The sequence below is a fragment of the Ctenopharyngodon idella genome, chromosome 19, assembly GCF_019924925.1.
Source record: "Ctenopharyngodon idella isolate HZGC_01 chromosome 19, HZGC01, whole genome shotgun sequence".
NCBI classification, from domain to species: domain Eukaryota; kingdom Metazoa; phylum Chordata; class Actinopteri; order Cypriniformes; family Xenocyprididae; genus Ctenopharyngodon; species Ctenopharyngodon idella.
The window spans coordinates 18,641,137-18,665,965 of NC_067238.1; the positions used below are offsets into that span (position 1 = coordinate 18,641,137).

The window sequence follows — 24,829 nt, forward strand, 5'->3', positions numbered from 1 at the left end:
TAAGCTTTAAGAACTAAATCAGCAAATGTTTCCACTTCACTTCACTTACACTTCAGGTAAGAGGCGCACACGCGCACGGCCATCCACGTGATGTAAAAGAAGACGTGATTCATCAGACCAGGTCACCTTCTTCCATTGCTCCGTGGTCCAGTTCTGATGCTCACATGTCCACTGCTGTTTATTTGATCAGATCTCTCAACAACACATTTATCATTGAAGACATCTTCTGACATTTTTATTAAATCAAGTTTTATGTGCCACAGAAGAGATTCAAAATTATATTTTCTCTTGAAAAGTTTATATGTACATATTAATGCTCCTCTAGATAAATATATAATGTCTAAAGATATAAAGATTTACTGTATATAATATTAAAGCATATATTTGGCAGTAGATAAGGACATTGACTCATGCTTTTCTTTTTGATAGCTATAAAAAAATGCATACTTAAACTCTAAGCTTGAATATCTTTGATTGATATCGAATTAATAAATACTACATTAAAGACAGTGGCAGAAGCAGCAGAATTGCTATTTTACTGAATATTAACCACAAATGATTATGATTGATTGAACTTTGCTCAAACCACAACTAAAGTAAAAGTGAGATCTGGCCAACAGATAAAGACCCCTGAAGAACATTTTTCTATTTTAATCAGTGGTGACCTACAGAAATTATAATTTTTTTGGGATAGATTGTAAAATAAAGCAGACATTAATGCCATTTAGCAGACTTTTGATTAATCGGAGCTGCATGTTTCCCTGCGGTCCAGCCTTTCTGATTCCTCCTGCAATGACTGTAGTCAGAAAAAACACAAACACAGCCAGTCCAACGCCACCGAACATGACCGTCGCTCCTTCTACAGAGACAGAAGAGGTATTCAGATGTATTCAACCAGTCAGTATTATCTCATAATTAGATTTAGTGCTGGATCTCCACCTGTCAGCATGAAAACTGAATTCCAAGATAACAACATGTTACCTGCGATGGCTTCTTTTGTGAAGTCAACTTCTGATACAAAAAAACCCTGTAAATATATGATCAGATTTAGTTGTTAGTTCCACAGAGAGTGTGTTAAGATGAGCTTCTGTAATTTTTATGTTGCCATTTATGAAATAAAAATGATGCATAATGTATTTCAGGGCATCTGGAATGAAAAGAAACCTATGAGCAATGTCAAGCAAGTCGAGCCATATGGTGATGATAAGCAATAATATAACAATTATTAAAAGCATCTGATTTATTTTATTCCACAATCATTGTTTTGGAAACAAAATGAGCTGTTTAGTAAGTCAAATTATTTTGGCAAATCACCAACATGTATTACATACATTGCTATTGTATATAGAGTTTGGACACATGGATTTATTGTTTATTTTTTATATGTTTGATATTTTAGAATAATAGTGCAGAAATGCTGAAATAATACCAGTGGAAGTCTGGAAATGACGAAGTGATCAAAACGTGATACAAATGAAACTTCGCTTATATTTGAGCTTTTCTGTTTCGATTCCAGCTCTGCTCATTCACAAACGACTTCATTAAGGTTCATTATGGGCTGCTTTTGAACACAACTGAAGGAGGAACATACTAAAAATAAAATTTGACAAATTTATTAAAGAAATTCATACTTGAGTATAATTTATATTTGTCTAAAGCATTTAAGCAGCCTTTAGCCTTTGTTTTTCGGGGGGGGGGGGGGGGGGGGGGGAATTAGTGTGTTCAAAATTTTAATTTGTTATCTCAAAATTTTTATTTAAAAATAAAAAATTGCATATAAAACCATATTAAATATATTTAGCATTTAACAGCACTTTCTTCTCAAATGTGTTGCTCTCACATACAAAACTGTCTCATATCTTAACCCATTCTCCCTTCAACAAGTTTGTAAAGACATTATGTGAAAAACTGAAAAGTGTTACCGGCATGCTGAGCCTCAATCTCCAGTCTGATGGGTTTGTCGAAGTGCATCTCTGGAGCGTCAGATTTTGTTCCACAGAAATAAAGACCAGAATCTGACTCTGTTAGTCCAGAAATAACTAGAGAGACTGTGGTGATCAAACTGTCTGCAGTAATGCTCAGACGAGTACGGTTTTGATTGTAGCTGATCAGGAGTTTTCTTCCAGTTTTGTCCTTCTTTCCAGAAATCAGTAGAACGAGCTCTTCAGATCTGCGATGATACCAGGTGATTTCATATCTGTCTATCATGCTGCAGTTTAGAACGATGTTTTCTCCCATCTGAACTCTGAACAGATCAGAAGATCCTTGTACTGATGCATCTGGAGAGACTTTGATAAACACAGACCCTTTCAGACTAGACTTATAATCGTTCTATTTGAGGTTGACATGTTAATTTCATGAATGTTTGAAATAGAATATATTTACCATTGGACATGATTTGCATAATCCAGACACAGAAGAAAATGCATCTCTCCATTTTGTCTGAATTTGAAACGATGCTGATCAAACTACAGGTTACAGCTCAATGCAGAGAGACTAAAACCACAAAGTGTTTCCACTTCCGTCTCAGAGAATTATTAAGCATAAAATAATAGCCTCTTATCAGTTCAAGAGTTACATCAACAAATAAAAAACCTCTATGTGCTGTACTGAAAATCCTCATTATCAACAAATGCATTTATTTTTTTTTCATTTCAGTTCAGTTTTCACTGGATGTGGTCTTTATCTTGCATCGACGTAGATTTGTGAGTCCATGGTCATAAATATTCCAGGTTCCGTACATGATAATTGATAACTTCTATGAACAACTTCTGTGACATGAGGTTAATTAATCATTTTGACCATATTACATTAAGAAGTTATTTACAAATCTTCCAGGTTAATGTGAGTGAAAAGGGTGTTGACAGCAATTCTTAGGTTGACACATGTAATGTTTAAGTGGTTACACTTTCCGAACTGTTTGATAATTACATGTTTTTAAAATTTATTTCAATGCTTGGCCAATAGGCTTGTATTGTAAGAGCACATGTGTTTTCTGCTGTTTTTAAAGACTGAATGAGGAAGAGATTTTAACATACATTTTAGTCTGGGACTAGGCTTAACCCTTTTCTGTGAAACCGAGGGCAAACCTGAAACCATCTGTTTTGAAAGTGTGAGGGCAGATCTGACATCATTACATATATATGCTTATGTTTGAGGTTTAGCTTTGGTAATAACCAGGTTTCCTGCCAGAACATGCACAGACACATCATGTCTTTAGTTTTACAGGTGCTGGTCATATAATTAGAATATCATCAAAAAGTTGATTTATTTCACTAATTCCATTCAAAAAGTGAAACTTGTATATTATATTAATTCATTACACACAGACTGATATATTTCAAATATTTATTTCTTTTAATTTCGATGATTATAACTGACAACTAAGGAAAATCCCAAGTTCAGTATCTTAGAAAATTAGATAATTGTGAAAATGTTCAATATTGAAGACACCTGGTGCCACGCTCTAATCAGCTAATTAACTCAAAACACCTGCAAAGGCCTTTAAATGGTCTCTCAGTCTAGTTCTGTAGGCTCCACAATCATGGGAAAGACTGCTGACTTGACAGTTGTCCAAAAGATGACCATTGACACCTTGCACAAGGAGGGCAAGACACAAAAGGTCATTGCAAAAGAGGCTGGCTGTTCACAGAGCTCTGTGTCCAAGCACATCAATAGAGAGGCGAAGGGAAGGAGAAGATGTGGTAGAAAAAAGTGTACAAGCAATAGGGATAACCGCACCCTGGAGAGGATTGTGAAACAAAACCCATTCAAAAATGTGGGGGAGATTCACAAAGAGTGGACTGCAGCTGCAGTCAGTGCTTCAAGAACCACTACGCACAGACGTATGCAAGACATGGGTTTCAGCTGTCGCATTCCTTGTGTCAAGCCACTCTTGAACAACAGACAGCATCAGAAGCGTCTCGCCTGGGCTAAAGACAAAAAGTTATGGTCCAAAGTTATGTTCTCTGATGAAAGTAAATTTTGCATTTCCTTTGGAAATCAGGGTCCCAGAGTCTGGAGGAAGAGAGGAGAGGCACACAATCCACGTTGCTTGAGGTCCAGTGTAAAGTTTCCACAGTCAGTGATGGTTTGGGGTGCCATGTCATCTGCTGGTGTTGGTCCACTGTGTTTTCTGAGGTCCAAGGTCAACGCAGCCGTATACCAGGAAGTTTTAGAGCACTTCATGCTTCCTGCTGCTGACCAACTTTATGGAGATGCAGATTTCATTTTCCAACAGGACTTGGCACCTGCACACAGTGCCAAAGCTACCAGTACCTGGTTTAAGGACCATGGTATCCCTGTTCTTAATTGGCCAGCAAACTCGCCTGACCTTAACCCCATAGAAAATCTATGGGATATTGTGAAGAGGAAGATGCGATATGCCAGACCCAACAATGCAGAAGAGCTGAAGGCCACTATCAGAGCAACCTGGGCTCTTATAACACCTGAGCAGTGCCACAGACTGATCGACTCCATGCCACGCCGCATTGCTGCAGTAATTCAGGCAAAAGAAGCCCCAACTAAGTATTGAGTGCTGTACATGCTCATACTTTTCATGTTCATACTTTTCAGTTGGCCAAGATTTCTAAAAATCCTTTCTTTGTATTGGTCTTAAGTAATATTCTAATTTTCTGAGATACTGAATTTGGGATTTTCCTTAGTTGTCAGTTATAATCATCAAAATTAAAAGAAATAAACATTTGAAATATATTAGTCTGTGTGTAATGAATTAATATAATATACAAGTTTCACTTTTTGAATGGAATTAGTGAAATAAATCAACTTTTTGATGATATTCTAATTATATGACCAGCACCTGTACTGCTGTTTATTAGATCAGAAATCTCTACAACCCATTTAAAATTGAAGACAATTGTATTTAATCAAGCTTTATGTGCCATAGATCGCATTTATATTTTCTCTTAAACTCAGCTTATGCACATATTACTTCGCCTCTAGATAAATATATCATATGTAAAGATAGACACTGTGCACATTTCAAGCACGAGTCCTGCTGGTCTAATGGTATTCAAGCATATGTTTGCTGCTCTTTTTGAGCTCATGTAAAAGCTGCATTTGCATAAAACATGTATATTGAATTAATAAATATTGCATTAAAGACAGTGACAACAAATACTTTGCTATTTAACTGAATATTATTGACAAGCACAAATGAACTGCACAAACCTGAATAATCACCACAACTATTAATGAATGTTTAAGTTTCTTTGGTGCGGAAAAAGGCGACATTTACCAAAACATCTCAGTTTCTGAGATGATGAGGCGTCTGAGCCCCATTTTTCTACTTTAAGCAGTAATAACCTACAGCAATACTTATTTAATTGGCAGTATGAAGTTCAGGGATTTACTGAGATAACTTTACTGTAAAATAAAGCCCACAAATGTGTCATTTAGCTGATTTTTTTTTTGTGATTAATCAGAAATGCTTGCCAGAATTTCTGCCAACCGCGATAGTGATGATTACACCTGAAACGAGTATTGTCAGGAAAAACACGACGGCAGCCAGTCCAACACCAGCCAACATCAATAACCTCTCTTTTGTCGGCGCTTCATCTACAGGGAGACAGAAGAGTTATTAATATTTGTACAACCAGACAGTATTAACTGATAGCGAGAATTATTGCTGGATCTCCACAGCAGAGCAGTTACAACATGAACAATTAATCAACCAAGATAACAACCAACATGTTACCTGTGTTATCAGCTTCTTCTTTTGGCTGTTCTGTTATATAAAGACCTGTAAATATATGTCACTTAATTACAAACACAGAAATCCATCAAAATGATATAAACACTACAGGAGAGTGAGGTGAGACGAGCTTTTGAGTTGTCAGAAACATGACTTCTCAAACTAAATTTTATTAGCCTCAAGTTGTGGGTTAGTTGAGTAATGTCAATTGGTAAGTTGAGCTATCTGGGGTAAATTGACAAACCACTGACATGTATTACGGTAAATGTTTGGACGCATCTGTTCATTCCTCTTAATCTGCTCATTTTGGACATTCATTATCCAACTTCATGAAGTGGTTTTAACTTAAGCACCAGTGAAGGAGGAACATGTGTGATGATGCTTCCCTTTTTTACTATCCACTATTAAATACAGAATTTTGCTAATTTAATAAATTAATTCATACTTGGGTACAATTTGTTTTTGTCTACAAAGCCCATTTCAACCTTTGTTTTTGTAAATCAAAAATTCTAACATCTGATTTGTAGCCTTTGTGATTTGAAAATTTACTTTGATATGCAAGAAAAAATTCCCGTATAAAAATATAAGCATAAAAAATGTATTTAGCATATAAAAGCACTTCTTCCACCCATGCTGATCTCAATCACAAACCGGTAAATCCATGTATCCCAAACCCAAAAATTGTGTTCAGATCTTGTCTTGAGTGAGTCATCTTACCCAATTCCCCCTATATTGACAAATTTGTGAAGACATGATGTGAAAACTGAAATCTGTTACCCTCAATCTTCAGTCTGAAGGGTTTGTCGAAGTGCATCTCTGAAGTGTCAGACTTTGTTCCACAGAAATAAAGACCAGAATCTGACTCTGATACTCCAGAAATAACTAGAGAGACTCTGGTGATCCAACTGTCTGCTGTAATTTTCAGACGATTTTTGTTTTGATTGTAATTGATCAGAAGTTTTCTCCCTGTTTTGTCCTTCACTCCAGAAATCAGTAGAACGAGCTCTTCTGATCTGAGATGATACCAGGACACTTCATATCTGTCTATCATGCTGCAGTTCAGAATGATGTTTTCTCCCATCTGAACTCTGAACAGATCAGAAGATCCTTGTACTGACACATTAATAAACATTGAAGACATCTAAGCATGTTAATAATAATAGTATTTGAGGTTGATGATAACATGAATGTTTGAAACAGAATAATATTTACCACTAGAAGTGATTTGCATAATCCAATAAGAAAATACACAGAAGAGGAAAATAACTTTCTCCATTGTGTCTGTCATCCGTAAAGGTGCCGATCAAACGACAGGTTACAGCATGATGAGACTCAAAAACCACAAAGTGTTTCCACTTCCTTCCCAGAGCAATGTAAAGCGCTGAATAATAATCTCTATATTAGATCGAGTGTTGCATCCCCACTTTAATTTTTGGCATCAAATCATTATACTGTATTGAAAATCCTCATAATTTCCCAGTGTAGTTTTTAATGTAAATCCCAGTATTGTACAATTGCCCCATAGACTTCCACTGTAACTGTGTTACTGTTGTATTAACAATCATAGGGAATAAAGACTTCAAAGGAGAGAAAAACAAAACTTGACAAACTAACCCAAAAATCTTTATAAATTACCTAGAAAAAGATAATCCAAAAATAAAATACGTAAAACTTCCCTCTCTCCCTGTCTGCCTATAACCAGGAGTTTTTTTGTTTTTGTTTTTTTTACTTTGTTACTGGCTCCCCAACCCCAGACGGGTAGTAATGTAACAACTGTGTTTTTGCTTGTTTGCTTATGTGACGATTGTGTTGATTGATTTAATAAATTGGAGATGTGTCTCTTGTTAGAGAATCTGGTATGAGATTTGCTGCTGAACACCATTTCAATTTGTGGGTAAGTATTCCTTTATCTAGGAGTTTGTTTGGAAGTCTTTGAAATTTTGTGGGAGGGGCAAATCGTTAATTGTAAGAGTATGGATTTTGATCTGGAGAAAAAGGTTTATTTCTTATAGCTGCTTTCTTTCATATTCTTTCAGATTTCTTTCAATCTTTGATGAATTGTTTTCTGCTGGTATTATGCCTTATCAATCAGAGGCATCTGTTGGGGAGGAGGAGGAGTCGTTCGAAGCCTGTGTGGAGACTTCGGAAGTTGTTCTTAATGCCGATGCTTCTGAATTGTGTAATGAAGTTAAATCGCTGTTAAGCTGAAATAGTTAGATCTATTGATTAAGGAACAAGAATGCAAGGTACAGTTAATTAAACTGCACTTTATTCAAGCAGAAACAGAGTGCGCTGTTAAACTGCATCAACTGGATTTACAAACGAATGAGTAAACCAATTCCAGTACAAACTTTATTCGGATGCGACTACGCCAGTGAGTCAGCCAACTCCTGTCGAGCACTCTGACTTTGATGCGAGTAGGTATGTTAATCTTGTCCCTCCTTTTAGAGAGACAGAGGTAGATTCTTACTTCATCACATTTGAACGTATTTCACAAACTTCAAGGGCGGTGAAGAGTGCAAAGGGATCTCAGTAGTTTTCTTTGGAGAGGACTGCTGAGAACAGGGTCTGTTTCTTTTGTTGAGATCCTGGCCATTTAATTGCTGTAAGGCCTGGAAGCAGAAAACAGCTGCTAAAACTAAAAATGTGGCTTTTGCTCAGTCTGTCTCTGAATCTGATTCTATATATGGGATCCCACACAGCAAAAGTATTCCGCGAACGGACCCGTATCGGCGTCCACTTGCGCGCAGTGACGGATCTGCAACGAAGGCTGCATCCGCTCCGCATCCGCGATTAAAACCTTACCTCCACAGCGGGTCCGTTTGGGACCCGCAAATTGATCCAACATGGGTCCGCTCAGGATCCGCTGATTGACAGTAGAATTTACGGTGCCGCCCGGAGGCGGAGCTGATCCTCTGGGCGGTGCCAAAACGAATGTGACAGTCACGCGGGTTTGGCGACTTGAATGCGGATCCTGCTGTGTGGGATGTTTATTTTGCATGGCACTGTATCATTTGCAAATTGTTCTGAAACAAAACCAGTTTTGATTTTGTGAGATACTGGTTCTGCTCAGTCCTTTGTGTGTGAGGATGTTTTACCCTTTTCTGATCAGTCCTATACGGGTAGAAATGTGCTGGTGCAAGGCATCAAGATGGGCTGTGTTCATGTTCCAGTCCACAATGTATACTTAAAATCTGATCTTGTTACAGGAGTTGATGAGTTGGGTGTGTACCCTAAATTACCTGTGGACGGGGTTAGTATAATCCTTGAGAATGACCTTGCGGGTGCTAACATTTTCACGTTTCACGATGCCTTTATTCATCCTGATTTGTCTGCCCAGTTTCCTTCAGTGTTCCCTGCCTGTGTGGTAACGAGGTCGCAATTAAGGAAGTTCAGCAATGTAATTGACATCTCAGACTCTTTTCTTGGTACAGTTTCTGAACATAGAAGAGATCATTTGGCTGTGGAGGCTGAAGTCTAGTTCAGAAACCTCAACATCTGAGGAAGTTACTTTACAGGTGGGTCGAGAGCAGTTATCCCTAGCCCAGAAGTCTGACCTACGTTACGAAAATGTTCTGAGAGGGCTCAGACTTGGGATGACAGAGTTCTCATGCGTAAATGGAAACCTCCACATTCTTATGTGGCGTACTAGTAGGTGAGATATCAGATTGTTTTAGCGACTGGGTACCGATTACAAGACTTGAAATTGGCTCATGAGGGCACTTGCGAGTCACAAAAACATTTCAGCACGTTTATAAGTACCATTTCTGGCCTGGATTAAAATTGGCGGCAGCAGATTTCTGCTGTTCATGTGATGTATGTCAGCGTGGAGGGATGCCAAATCAAAAGATTCCTTTGGCACCTTTGTATCTTGTGCTAAGTGAACCTTTTGAGAGATTGATTATTGACTGTGTGGGTCTGCTGCCCAAATCTTATGATTATGTTGTGGGCACACCAGATCAAAAATGTTGTAATTATTTAAGGCATATCATGTGCGAGATATGACACAGACTCCCCTACCCCTATTCTTGTCAAGAAGGATGATGTGACGGATGATTGTCAAGGTTTGGGGTACGCCTGGAAAACTAGTAATGTTTTGAGTAAATTAGATTCTCATCTAGAACATTTGCCAATATGCCATCGAGAGGATGTAGTGAGAGTGATACAAAAATACCCCTCTCTCTTTTCTGATGTTCCTGGTAGAACTACAGTCTTGTGCCATGATATTGCTGTGGGTACTTCTTTGCCCATAAAGCAACATCTATACCGACTGAACCCAGCAATGAAAAATGAGGTGGAGTATTTGTTGAATAATGGATTGGCTGTTCATAGTCAAAGTCCGTGGAGTTCTCCATGTCTGTTAGTTCAGAAACCAGGCTCTTCTTTCCTTTTTTGTACGGACTACCGAAAGTTTAACAGTGTGACTAAGACAGGTTTCTTTTCCTTTACCCTGCACTGAAGATTGTTTCGACCGAATTGGTGCATCCACTTACATCACACTAAAAATATTTTATGTACCTCAAAGGATAAATGTGAGTTGTTAGCCAATTAAAACCTGTCTTTCTCTCTCTCTTTACAGTATTCCAGGTAAGTCACAGGTGATCTATTTGGGTATATCCATATGTAATGATGATAAAGTCAGATTGAACTTTGACCCAGTTGTTGAAAAAACAAATTCAATTCATGGTTGCAGAGAGATTTATCTCTGAAACTACAAAAACTGGCACATGGAAACAGGAACTTCACAAAAAGCACAATAAAAGTTTAAAACAAGACAATTTTCATTGCTCTGGAAAGGAAGTGGAAAGACTTTGTGGTGCATGATCTAATGATAAATTTTAAAAATTGTCAGAGGAGGAGTGGAAAAGTGACATTTCTACTGTGTTGTGTTTTCACATCAGTCATGTGACCCCTTATGCTGATCACATTGTCATCGTGCTGACACGGCAACAGGCATTCTATCAAAACAAATGTCAGGTTAAGGATAATTTTTTTTTTTTTTTTTTAATTCATATGCAAATAATTAAACAATTCACAAAATGATGTCAGTCACTGAACACCCTGCAATATTATGTTAAACTACAGCTGAATCTGCTTTGAAAGATATCTAGTAGAGCACAATAATGACCAATAATTTACTCATCGTTAGTGGGAGGAATCAAATTACCAGTGCCTGGAAACTCACCTGTGCCTTTCTTTTAGTTTTGTTTTTACTGAAATAGAAACTCTCACTAAACATACTGTGATTTAGATGCCCAGAACACTCCTGCAAAATATTTACCATGTAAGTTTTCATGTTTTTTTTAAACATTTATATATATGTTATTATATCAATTGTTGTGTTTCTATTTCTGGGAAACCAAATCTGCTAGTGATAATAAGGATGATGGTTTTTATTAGCGGGGTTATTAATATAATTATTAGATTTTTACTGAATTTCTAAAACCTGTTGTTTGTATTGGGACTTTTGGTTTGAGTGATTTTGACTATTACACAAGAATCATTTACACTCTCAGGAAAAAAGGTACAAAAGCTGTCAGTGGAGAGATATCCTTACCTGATTTACCCCCTATTACTTTCTGAAAAGGTACCACCCCAGTGACAGCTTTTGTACCTTTTTTCTGAGAATTATAGTTTGATGTTTCATATTGGGCATTTTTATCATGTAAGATCCACAGATAAAATGAAAGTGAAATTTTTTTTTGTTTTTTTTTAATCTCAGGAAAGCATCTTATCCCTGTATGAATGTTTTGTGAAGTATTTGTGACATCACAGCTCTTCTGTTTTTTCATCAGGTTCAGACGCTTGAATCTCCTGCTGCTGCTGCTGTTGTACCTTTTCAATTACAGCGGTCAGTATACAGTAATTTTTGTTAATAAATTGTAACAATTTTCGATTTTCAGGTAGAGTTATTCTAGCTGTTTCTCTGCTGAGTTCAATTATTTGTTCAGGAATTCAGCACAACTGCACTGACACATCTGGTACAGTTTTATATTATAGTCATCAACATTTGAAAAGTTAAAATGTGGCACAGCTAATCTCATTAATAACTCTATGTTACAGAGAACAGAGAGAAATGCCACATTTATTTTTTAGTATTGATATTTTTATTGAATTAATATTATATTTGCAGGAACCACCACTAGATCTGTGAAAGGAAAAAAGGGAGGCAACGTCACCCTGTCATGTGACTTTAAGGCCAAAGACATTTATTATATTCATTTAAGCAGGATAAAAAGCATCCTTTCTTGTCAGAATGAAGAATGTGAGAGTGAAAGTGAGAGTCAAAATGGCAGATTATTTAAAGAAGGATCATGTGACGTCATCATCAAGGATCTGAGACTGAGTGATGCTGGGAAATACATTCTGAGAGTTTATTACACTAACAATCAGACAGAGCTGAAGCGACAAATCAGGACGTATCGACTTCATTTTCAGGGTAAAGTCAAAACTGATCAAACCATCAAAGTGTGCCTTCTCCTCTAATAATTGTGTTGGTATTGAGACACTGAATGGGACAGATCAGTCGTCTCAAATATAGGCTTTACAATGGAAGATTTTCAAATGATTATATTTGGTCCCCCAGTCCTAAATATGTGCTTATAGCCTTGACTGATGGACACTATTATAATAATGATTAATGTCTTTCTGTTTCTCCTCAGATTTTATTTCTGTGAAGAAAGGAGAGGAGCTGAAGATGGATGTTCTGTTGATGAATGCTTATAAAGTAGTGCACTGGACCAAAAGAAGCACAGGGCGGAAAGAGGATTGGAATAGAGGTCACGGGGTCAGGAGTGATCGACTGACCGTCAGAGATGGAAACCTGATCATTAATAATTTTACAGCCACTGACGCTGGAACATATGAGGTTCTGGACACTCAAGGAGAAATCTTGATCATGGTCACAGTCACAGGTGAGAGAAGATCAGTGGACATCTAGAAATATTATTTTAAAGCATTTAAATGCTAAACTTAATTACTAACCTTTCAATATCATCTACAGAATCAAAGGACAAAATGCACTACATAAATTATGACACACAACAACATAGTAAGTAAAACAAGAGGCATTAAGAGCTTTACACAATCTTTAAACATTCAGTTTAAAAATTCAAATTGCGTGTTGGACATGTCCCCACCACTTTTCATCTCGCCGCACCAATGTATCTGATACAAAAGAAACATCTCTAGTTGATTAGCAATTCGTTCGTTTGTGTTAAATAAGAGGCGATCTGGCGCTGGGATGTGTTGGGTTTGAAATCATGTTGAGTGCTCGTTGCCGCTGTTATCAGAGGCGCAACAGTTTTCTCTTTGCGCTCGCGCACACTGCGCAGTCTTCACACGGACGAGCGCTTCAATCTAGGCTATCGCTTAACGCTGTTGCGGAAACTCTATGCGTTCTGTGAAATCACAAAACAAAATGCACACAAACGTGTCCCTGCTCTTGATAAACAATCACTGATGAACATCTTTGGTTTTAATGAGGAAAAAATAAAATAAACAATACGAGGGGGGATTAGAACCCAGAACCTCTGACACGCTGGACAAAAGTTCTACCACCAGACCATATGCTTTTTTAAACAGATCTACGTATTTATTCACTAATGTAAATACTCTCGAGACTAACAATATATTGTATTATAGTAGATGTAAGGATGAAACTATCACATTAAACACGAGTTCTATGTCAATAAATTTTGTGCATTTATTATTACATTTCTGATATACAATCCCCCTCTAACCCACACACACACACACTACTGTCCCACCCACTTTTTAAAACAATGTTACGCCACTGTAAAAAAATTAAATTAAATTAAATTAAATTAATTAATTAATGTGTTCTCTTCCCAGCTTCCCCAATTCCATTTGAAGCATATTGGATTGTCCCAGTTGAACTGTCAATGTTTTTGGTGTTTCTGGTTGCTTTAAAAAGAAAAAGGATGCACAGATGTCCAGGGGCACAACTGCACATTTGCTGAGGGGTATGCAAGATCAGTGTTGGCACCCCCCAGTGTTGTGGCCCCCGCCACAAAAAATAAAATGATATATTAATAATAATAATAAATAAATAAGTAAATTGGTATTGTTTTCATTGTTTTGACCCATGTAGCATTGTATTCTAATAAATAAGCCACCAAAGTTTTAATTTCAGCATTCTCGATTCCAAACAGGGCCTAGGTTGTACTAATAGGTGCACTTTGCCTTCTCAGGCAACAACGTTATATGTTGCATAACATTTATTGAAACAAGGATCAAAGCCACTTTTTTCTTGGTTCTATTAGAAGTTGAAGTGTCTACTCTATATGTGTCAAAAAATACATGACCAGTCCGTTAAACTGTTGCACATTTATTTTCACAAACACAAAAATGCAAAAACATGAAAAAATACTTAATTCATTCAGCTAATACTTCCAAACAGTGCTCAAGTATGGATCCAATTCCTTTGAAAACGTACATGTGTTAAATCTGTACAATATATTCCTTAGATTCTGATTTAGACAGTTTTCTCATTTTTGACAGCCAGACGGTAAAATAACTGTTTTTCCTTCTCCTCCTGCCTCTCCTGAATCCCTTTAGCTAAATCAGTCTATAAAGCTATACTTGTCTGAACATATGAGGAGGAGTGGCTTTAAAGCAAACAAGTAAAATATACAAAGAAAACCTTAAGTAAACTTTGTAATTTTTTGATTTTTTAAATAATACGGCACTTACAGCAAACAGAAATAGGTTGAGAATAATAATAATAGTACAAATTGAAAGCATATTGAATTGGCTCTTACAACATTGTTGCCTCCCCCACTGTGACTTGATATAATAAAATAAAGTTTTGAGCTAATTTTAAAAACTTAAACAAAAGATAAATTAACATGTCAGGTAGAGTTATTCAAGTTGTTTCTCTGCTGAGTTCAATTAAATGTTCAAAGAATGATTTTGGCACAATGACACAGAAGGGGGCGCCAATGTGTCACTGCATAAACTGCATTCTCAAATTTTTACGCCCCTGATTAAAAACAATATATAATTGAGAAAAAAACACTATACATTTTTTTAAAGGAACTAGCTGCTTAATGAATGTCATAACCACTTTTGATACAGCAATATTTTTTTGTTTTTTATATAATGTATTTTGAAATGGACTATTGGTAATATCGTATTTTTGTTATTTTTTTTGTGTGTTATTTGACTTAAAAAAATCTAGAAGCAGAACAATGTTTGGTGGACTTTACAGTCTTATTGTTCATTATATACCAAATTAATTTCTTATGCATTTAGGATAGAACAATCTATCCTAAGTCATTATCATTACCTCGCTGTGACTGTGAAGCTTCTGATCATCAGTTATGTGTGAATGTGAGCAGTTGAGTCTAGTGAGGTCAGAAGTTGTGGTTTTTGCACTGTTTGTGACTGCATTGTGTAAGGGGAAATTAATTTAATATTTTCTATACAGTTGTTCTATTCTATTGTCTGTATATTTAAATGTGTAACTTAATAAATAACTTATCCTGCTTTAAAAGTTTTGAGCATCTTTCCTTTAATCACAGATGATGTTGAAAGCAAATAAGTGCATGAACCTTCTTCTTCATCTTCGTCTGTTTACCTGCAACCACCTGTGACACCTGTCCTATGTAACTGCGTCGGTAGTACGATGCCAGGCCCAGGATGCTCCACAGCTCTGCGATGTTCTTTGGGACAGGCCACTCCTTCACTGCTACTTTTGCCGGGTCAGTGGCGTCCCTGAGGCACTCACCACATGCCCCAGGAAGGCGGCCTCTCTCTGTAGTAGGTGGCATTTTTTGGATTGAGTCGTAACCCAGCTTGGCGGATAGCACTGAAGACCACTTGGAGGTGTTGCAGTGCCCCTGCAAAGTCTGGTATATGCACCAACAGGTCGTCCAGATACACCACGCAACAGCGGCAAGAGACGTGCCAAGTCCTGCTCCATCATCCAGGAAAAGTGTCTGGAGCATTACAGAGGCCAAACGGCATTACCCGAAACTGCCATAGTCCCTGGCCGATGGTGAAGACGGTCTTTGGTTTGCCCCCGGAGCCAACTCCTCCTGCCAGTACGCTGGATGTCAAGGGAGCTGAACCAGCTCGATCCCGCAATATAGTCCAGGGTGACATCGATTTGCGGTAGCAGGTAAGAGTCTTTTCTCGTGACCGCGTTTAAGTGTTGATAGTCCACACAAAACCACCAGGAGGATTCCTTGTTTTTGACAAGCATGGCAGAGGCTGCCCATGGGCTGTTAGATGTCTCAATTACTCCTGCTTTTTCCATCTCCAGGATCTTTAGCTCTGCTGCGGTCTGTTTGGCCAGAGCTAACTGGTGGGGTCGCAGGCGGATGAGTGTAGCTGTGCCGGTACTGATGTCGTGCTGTACTAGTCCTGTTCATCCAAAGTCCTCGTCTTGTGCCACGAAGACGTCCTGGTTGCGGTCAAGCATTTCCCACAACTGTCGATGCTGGCTAGGGGTAAGTCCTTCATTGCATCTTTGCCACAGCTCCTGTACGCCCTATACAGTCTCTTTTGATCGGGAGGCGCGGTGCTGAGATTGACGGGGATAACTTTCCATGCGAGTGTTCGCTTATTCTGCCCAGCTGCTTCCCTTCTCGCTTGACCCGAGGGCACATCAACTGTCCTTTGCCCCTTCTGTAGGGGAACGACTTCATGACCGATCTGAAGGTAAGCTCCAGCAACATTTATACAGGCTCCACTCAGTGTCAAAAAGTCTAGTCCCATAATACAAGCATCTTCTCTGTCTGCCAGCCAATACTCATGGACGAAAACACCTGTGTCACCGTCACCTGCAGGCGCTTTCTTCTTTTGAGGGCCACCCGCTCCCGAGTTACAGTTCTCATCATATTAACTACAGTTATGTGTCTGACGTTGTAAAGAGCGATAGAATTGTGCAGCGTTTACCTCAGTAAGTTGACCAAGTGGATCTCTGAGCTTGTGCGAGTGAGTGGAGGCGGGGCTAATTTGAATATTTATAGATCCATGTATACTAAATGAGGCAAGGGTGTAGAGTTACTTTCAAGCTAATTTAAGGCATGAAAAAAAAATGTTCCAGGAAAAAAATATGTCTTTTGGTGATCAAAGGTTCGTTTCAAGCGATACAATTATTGACTACAGGGAGATTTTAAACTTTATTTGCAACAACCAAGAATTATAAAGCAGATGTAATGCACATAAATGTCTCACAGTTGGCAAATGTTTCAACTATAAAGAGATAAGGAGCTTTCTGTCGAGTCTTTGTCAGGGGCAGAGTTGGGCCACATTTTCAAGCCTGGATTTTAATGCTCAAGACCAGCCCCCACAAGACAGATTTTTTACTCATATTTAGGCTCAGTAATAAGCAATACAGAACAAATAACATACTGAGCTTTTTAAGCAAACATTCTACAATCAAACATATCAGTATGGATTAGATTCATTTATTTAAAACATGATTTTAAGTCTTCCTAATGTTTTCATTCTATTACTTAGTGTAACTTATACACACACACACACACACACACACTAAGGCTAATTTGTTCATTTGCACTTTAGTGTCAGCAAGTCAGACTTTTATCATCCTCACCTCTTACTTTGTGGTTTCACTTAAGGCAGTCAGTGCAGGAAATCATTATTTTGCATTGCATGAACAATGATGTGAAAACTTTTTTTTTCTGAAAGCGTGAGGACAGCTCTAACAACTCTGAATTTATACAGTTGTGTTTGAAGAGGTTTAGCTTTGGTAATGTTCATGTTTTCTGGCAGAAAATGCAATAAACAATTTCTGTTTTACTGCTGTTTATTTGATCAGATCTCTCAACAACATATTTATCACTGAAGACATCTATGACATTTTTATTAAACGTTTTATGTGGCACAGAAGAGATTTACATTTATATTTCCTCTTAAAAACATTGTATATGTACATATTAATGCTCCTCTTGATAAATATAGAACTGAAGTGTATTTTGATCAAGATCCTGGATCATTTCAGTCTGATCACAACAGTTAGCAACACATTTCAACACATGAATCTGCCGCAGTGTGATACATCTTTACAAAGAGGCTGTATATTTTATAAGTAAATGCAACAGAAGTAAACTCTTGAAATCCCCTCTTTATATTTCATCATAGAATATACAGTATATATCATACAAAAATGCACACAAACAAAAGTATTACTTACAAATGTTGTTTAATTTGTATAGTTTTTTTTTTTTCTCAATACATACAGTGTCAGAAAAGTGTACACAATGAAGACAGTTTTGTCCTGATTTACAGTCTGGATGAGTGGACAGTAGTTGCTGAAAATCAGAGCCAGACTGCAGGTTTGAGCTGACAGATTTCACAGATAATCTCAATCTGTATTATTGGCACAGACAGATTTTTTAAGGGTATAATTCTATCAGTTGGAGGAGATCAAAAGTGTTGTCCAGTTTTTATTTTGAACACATACAAAGGCAGCAAGTGTATGATTCATAGTGTTTTAAAATATGTGAAGATTTTATTTTAATATTTCTAGAGCTTTTTACAGTACAGATTGTTTTTAAATCAGTCAAATCAACAATATCAATAATTGTTAAATATAAAGCAGCCTCACAATGATAAACAGGAAAATAAAGATCAAGTAGAAATGTAAATACATATTAAAATATATCTTAAATAAGAAAGAAATTTTATATATAAATAATAAATATTATTTAAACAAATATTTTCTACAACCCTTTTAAATACATATGTAAATGCTTTCAGTGTTTTTGTTTTTACTATAATCAGTATTGGTAAACTTTCAGTCACTAGTCCAAATCTTTAACTAGGCCACTTGCAGATACAGTAAACAAATATAATCTTATATGATCTTAATATAATCTTAAAATATAATCTTAATACAGAATCCTCTGAAGATCTGTTTGGCACTCAAAGAAAATTAATTACCAGTAACCAGCAATCCTCATCACAATCTGAATTGCCATGATCACTAAATACACAATAACCATTGAAACCACAAAATACTCATTCAGTTTCTCTGTCCAACTCAAAGGTTCTCGATCAGGATGTGTGGAAGCTGGGAAGAGAGCACAAATTTTACATTTTTAAACTGATTGTCTAAAATAACTTCTTACTTTACTGTTCTTCTGTCTTACCTTTGCGAGAGATATAATGATTAGTCATACAGTTTAGCTTCAATTTGAAAGAGAAAAATCCTCATGATGTATTAAAAAATATATTTCTGAACATCCACTGATCTTCTCTCACCTGTGACTGTGATCAAGATTTCTCCTTCATAATCCAGAACTCTGTATGTTCCAGTGTCAGTGACTGTAAATGCATAAACAGTCAGAGTCTCATCACTGACGGTCAGTCGATCACTCCTGACTCCATCTCTTCTGCTCCACACCTCCTTCCACCCTGTGCTTCTTCTGCTCTGATGCTGCACTTTATCAGCATTGATCAACAGAACATCCATCTTCAGCTCCTCTCCTTTCTTCACAGAAATCCCATCTGAGAAGAAACAGATAAACAGTTACTCCTCAAACATTATAATAATGGTGTCAATCAATCAAGACCATAAACTCATGTTTAGGATTGAGGGACCAAACACAATCATTTAAAAATCAGCCATTGAAAAGCCTATATTGGAATCAACTAATCTGGATATTGGATGGGATGTGTGACATTCACTATCTTTGCTGGTTACTGCCCTGCATGCAATTACATTGTTAACATTATTAGGAAATCCAGAAAGAACATGATCATGTTTTGATCAGTTTTGACTTTACCATGAATATGAAGATGATACTTTCTGATCTGTTGCTCCAGTTCTCTCTGATCATTTTTGTAATAGAGTCTCAGAAAGTATTTCCCAGCATCACTGAAGATCAGATCCTTGATGATGACGTCACATGATCCTTCTTTAAACGCTCGGCCATTTTCACTCTCACATTCTTCATTCTCACAAACAAGAATGTCTTTTAACAGTCTGCTTAAAACAATATCAGAAATCTCTCTGGCCTCAAAGTCACATGGCAGGATGACATTTTCTCCTTTTTCTCCTGTCACATGTGTAGTTGTGGTTCCTGCACATACAGACAGTATAAAGTTTTAAAGCTGAAAAATACATGTGCATTGTAAAAAATGGTATGAGCTATTTACTTAAAAAAAATAATGGTAACAATATTACACATGATATTTTTGAGTAGTTTTTAAGGTTTTATTTTTTTAATGGAATCTACCTGAATAAATCATGTAAAATCTCTTAAATTATTTAGTCTATGACACAATTAATTTAATATTTTTAGTGAAATGTCCTTTTTTATTTTAAGTTGACTCTCAAAAGTGTGTGATTTAGAGTGAATGGAAATGACCTGTTTATATTTGACTTGGAGTTATGATGTACAATTAAAAGCCTGTATTCTGCAAGCACAGCACAAGTAAGAACAAACCTGTTACTGCACTGGCATATGGTGTTTTAGTTTATTCTCCGTAATCATAACATTTTCTAGAGTTATTTTAGTCACCTGGGTTTTCTTTTGCTCCAGATGTTTCACAATCACCACACATCCGAGTGGATTCAACAGTTATGAACTGATGGTGGAGTTTCTTCAATATTTAACATCAGAACTGAATGTAATTATTAAAGTTTGTTGATTCAAGCCATGATCACCTATCTCTATACAATCATTTACAACGAACAATCAAACAATTTTCTTGCTTTCTTCAGCTACTGTTCTGCTTAATACTCATTATAAAATAATTAATGAAGTAGAAGTCACTGCATAGAGTGAAGTCATCGATTTCAAGGTTGGTTATGATGTAATAAGGTGGAAAATTTCCAACATCAAACAAGTCACTTGTTGCATGTCTTCCTAACATTGAAAATTAGGAACTGTTACAATTTACAAACAAAATGACACTGACCACAATGACTGACAAAACAAAACAGCAGCAGCAGAAGATTGAAAAACCTGTTGAGAAACCAGAAGAGCTGGTTTATGTGACAGATACAGACACACGTCACAAACACATTCATACAGGGATAAAATGTTTTGCTAAGTGAAAAATACTACTAAACATTCACATTCATTTAGTCTGAATATTTCACACATGTGGATCTTACATGATAAAAAATGTCCAATCTGAAACATCAAACTTTAATCCGAATCTTTGGTTTTATGTAATACTGTAAATGATCAGTCAAACTCAAAACACAAACAACAGGCTTTAGAAATTCGGTGACAATCTAATAATTATATTAATAACACCAGTAATAAAAACTAGCATCATAATCACATTAATGGACACATTCATCATAAACATGTTGACTTATTTCCTCATCACTAGGTTTAGTTTTCCTCAAACAGAAACATACTATAATAACACAAAAACACAGAAGCTGGATTTATATGTACAAACATGAAAACTTACATGGTAAAAATTCAGCACGAGTCTTATTTTCAGGCGTCAAAACAGTGTAAACATGTTTAGAAAGATTTGAGTAAAAGCAAAACCAAAAGTATCCCACAGGTGAGCTCGAGCTTTCAAGAACAAGCAATATTTGACACCTCCTACTAAGTGTTATGATTGATCACTATTCCTGAGGAGTGTCATTGGTATTATGATGCAATTGGTATAATATTTCATGATATATGTTATTTTATGATAAAGATATATATAATATAATTATTTTATTTCTGTTATAAAAAAGAACAAAGAAGTAAATTACAAACAACAGGACAAATACAATAGAGTTACAAATTAAATAAACTATGTTTTTCAGGTACAGTAGGTTTATTTATCACGTATACATTTATTTAACATCTTTTGTTGTTTGATTAACATTAATGACAGACAGGTATTTTAGGCTGCTGTCACTTTAAGATCGAATGCTAGGATCTAATATTCACACGTAGCCTATCACTGAGTTGTTTTTAGGTTCACGTAAGCCAGGGGTGTCCAAAGTCCCGCAGATGAATTTCAAACAGCCCGTAGCTTGTCTATTAATATACACTGCTCGAAAAATGAAAGGAACAGTTTGAAAACACATCAGATCTCAATGGGGGAAAATAGCATGCTGCAATCTATACTGATATGGACTGGGTAATGTGTTTGGAACGAAAGGATGCCACATTGTTTGATGGAAATGAAAATTATCAACCTAAAGAGGACTGAATTCAAAGACACCCCAAAAATCACAGTGAAAAAATGATGCAGCAGGCTAGTCCATTTTGCTGAAATTTCATTGCAGCAACTCAAAATGGTACTCAGTAGTTTGTATGGCGTGCTTGTATGCATGCCTGACAACGTCATGCTCCTAATGAGACGACGGATGGTGTCCTGGGGTATTTCCTCCCAGATCTGGACCAGGGCATCACTGAGCTCATAGACAGTCTGAGGTGCAACCTGGCGGCGTAGGATGGACCGAAACATAATGTCCCAGAGGTGTTCTATTGGATTTAGGTCAGGCGAGCGTGGAGGCCATTCAATGGTATCAATTCCTTCATCCTCCAGGAACTGCCTGCATACTCTCGCCACATGAGGCCAGGCATTGTCATGCACCAGGAGGAACCCAGGACCCACTGCACCAGCGTAGGGTCTGACAATGGGTCCAAGGATTTCATCCTGATACCTAATGGCAGTCAGGGTGCCATTGTCTAGCCTGTAGAGGTCTGTGCATCCCTCTATGGATATGCCTCCCTAGACCCTCACTGACCCACCACCAAACCGGTCATGCTGAACAATGTTACAGGCAGCATAACGTTCTCCACGGCTTCCCCAGACTCTTTCACGTCTGTCACATGTGCTCAGGGTGAACCTGCTTTCATCTGTGAAAAGCACAGGGCACCAGTGGCGGACCTACAAATTCTGGTGTTCAATGGCAAATGCCAATCGAGCTCCACGGTGCCGGGCAGTGAGCACAGGGCCCACTAGAGGATGTCGGGCCCTCAGGTCACCCTAATGAAGTCTGTTTCTGATTGTTTGGTCAAAGAAATTCACACCAGTGGCCTGCTGGAGGTCATTTTGTAGTGCTCTGGCAGTGCTCATCCTGTTCCTCCTTGCACAAAGGAGCAGATACCGGTCCTGCTGATGGGTTCAGAAGGACACACTGCATACGTCCTTGGACATTACATTGTGCATGTGTTTTTACTGTGCATTAAAAAAAACTGATGGAGGAAGTTTGTTTCTGTGGTATTCAACAACATGTCACAGATGTCATATACCTTAATTTACCTGGAATATTCTGTATATATTATATTATATTATATTATATAATAATAATACAAATTGAAAGCATATTAAATTGGCACTTACAACATTGTTGCCTCTTGCAACTTGATATAAAAAAATAAAGTTTTGAGCTAATTTTAAAAACCTAAACAAAAATGTTTCTTTTCACCATTTTTTAACAAATAAGCTTTTGATTATTTATAACATTTTACTAAAGAAAATTTTCAAAGAATGATTTTGGCACAATGACACAGAAGGGGGCGCCAATGTGTCACTGCATAAACTGCATTCTCAAATTTTTACGCCCCTGATTAAAAACAATATATAATTGAGAAAAAAACACTATACATTTTTTTAAAGGAACTATCTGCTTAATGAATGTCATAACCACTTTTGATACAGCAACATTTTTTTGTTTTTTATATAATGTATTTTGAAATAGAATTTTGGTAATATTGTATTTTTGTTTTGTTTTTTTGTTATTTGACTTAAAAAAATCTAGAAGCAGAACAATGTTTGGTGGACTTTAAAGTCTTTTAGTTCATTATATACCAAATACATTTCTTATGCATGTAGAATAAAACAATATCTATCCTAAGTCATTTTTATTACCTCGCTGTGACTGTGAAGCTTCTGATCATCAGATATGTGTGAATGTGAGCAGTCATGTCTTGTGAGGTCAGATATTGTAGTTTTTGCACTGTTTGTGACTGCATTAAGGAATATTGCAAATAAAGCACAATAGCATCTGTAAGAGAGGAAATTAATTTAATATTTTCTATACAGTGTACAGTTGTTCCATTCTATTGTCTGTATATTTAAATGTGTAACTTAATAAATAACTTCTCCTGCTTTAAAAGTTTTGAGCATCTTTCCTTTAATCACAGATGATGTTGAAAGCAAATAAGTGCATGAACCTTCTTCTTCATCTTCGTCTGTTTACCTGCAACCACCTGTGACACCTGTCCTATGTAACTGCGTCGGTATGTACATTCTAAAACGCTTAACGTGAAAAACACTTAACAAGGCTTAATGTATTAAGACAGTGATATTAACAGACCAAACTCACTAAACATCATACTAATAAAGTATACTATGTGCAAAAAATCAGATGAGCCCAGAATATGATCTTAACGCGTTTAATAACACGTTAAGCCTTTTCCTTCCATAGAAAACTGTTATAAGAAAATGCTTAACATGGCTTAATGTACTAAGACAGTGATTTTAACAGACCAAACTCAAGATCATATTCAGGGGTCATCTATTTTTTTGCACATAATATACTTTATTAGTATGATATTTAGTAAGTTTGGTCTGTTAAAATCACTGCTTTTGTACATTAAGCCACATTAAGCGTTTTCTTATAACGGTTTTCTATGGGAGAAAAAGGCTTAACGTGTTATTAAACGTGTCAAGATCATATTCAGGGCTCATCTATTTTTTTGCACATAGTATACTTTATTAGTATGATATTTAGTAAGTTTGGTCTGTTAATGTCACTGTCTTAGTACATTAAGGAGGTGTTGCAGTGCCCCTGCAAAGTTTGGTACATGCACCAACAGGTCGTCCAGATACACCACGCAACATTGGCAAGAGACGTGCCAGGTCCTGCTCCATCATCCAGGAGAAGGTGGCTGGATCATTAAAGAGGCCAAACGGCATTACCAGGAACTGCCATAGCCCCTGGCCTATGGTGAAGACGGTCTTTGGTTTGCCCCCGGAGCCAACTCCTCCTGCCAGTACCCACTCCGGAGGTCAAGGGAGCTGAACCAGGTCGACCCCGCAATATAGTCCAGGGTGACGTCGATTTGACGTCAATTTGTTTTTGACAAGCATGGCAGGGGCTGCCCATGGGCTGTTAGATGGCTCAATTACTCCTGCTTTTTCCATCTC

At 37.0% G+C, this 24,829-nt stretch overlaps 1 protein-coding gene and 1 long non-coding RNA gene across 3 annotated transcripts; one reads left to right on the forward strand and one right to left on the reverse strand.

The window, feature by feature from the left end:
• Positions 1 to 10,879: 10,879 nt before the first annotated feature.
• Positions 10,880 to 15,230, forward strand: LOC127501159 (uncharacterized). 2 transcript variants are annotated; one of them, XR_007926533.1, is made up of 6 exons: positions 10,880 to 10,997; positions 11,509 to 11,564; positions 11,847 to 12,152; positions 12,376 to 12,627; positions 12,717 to 12,764; positions 13,568 to 15,230. It is a non-coding gene; the product is annotated as an uncharacterized LOC127501159 (long non-coding RNA). The 2 variants fall into 2 exon arrangements; XR_007926532.1 differs by lacking the exon at positions 11,847 to 12,152 and having other exon boundaries at positions 10,897 to 10,997.
• A 2,578-nt stretch (positions 15,231 to 17,808) lies between these two features.
• Positions 17,809 to 21,271, reverse strand: LOC127501204 (uncharacterized). Its single transcript, XM_051873098.1, has 5 exons — positions 21,137 to 21,271; positions 20,630 to 20,676; positions 19,492 to 19,788; positions 18,968 to 19,213; positions 17,809 to 18,776 (listed from the first exon to the last, which is right to left on the reverse strand). Coding segments are annotated over exons 1-5 (726 nt in total). The 5' UTR covers positions 21,139 to 21,271; the 3' UTR covers positions 17,809 to 18,642.
• Positions 21,272 to 24,829: the final 3,558 nt, after the last annotated feature.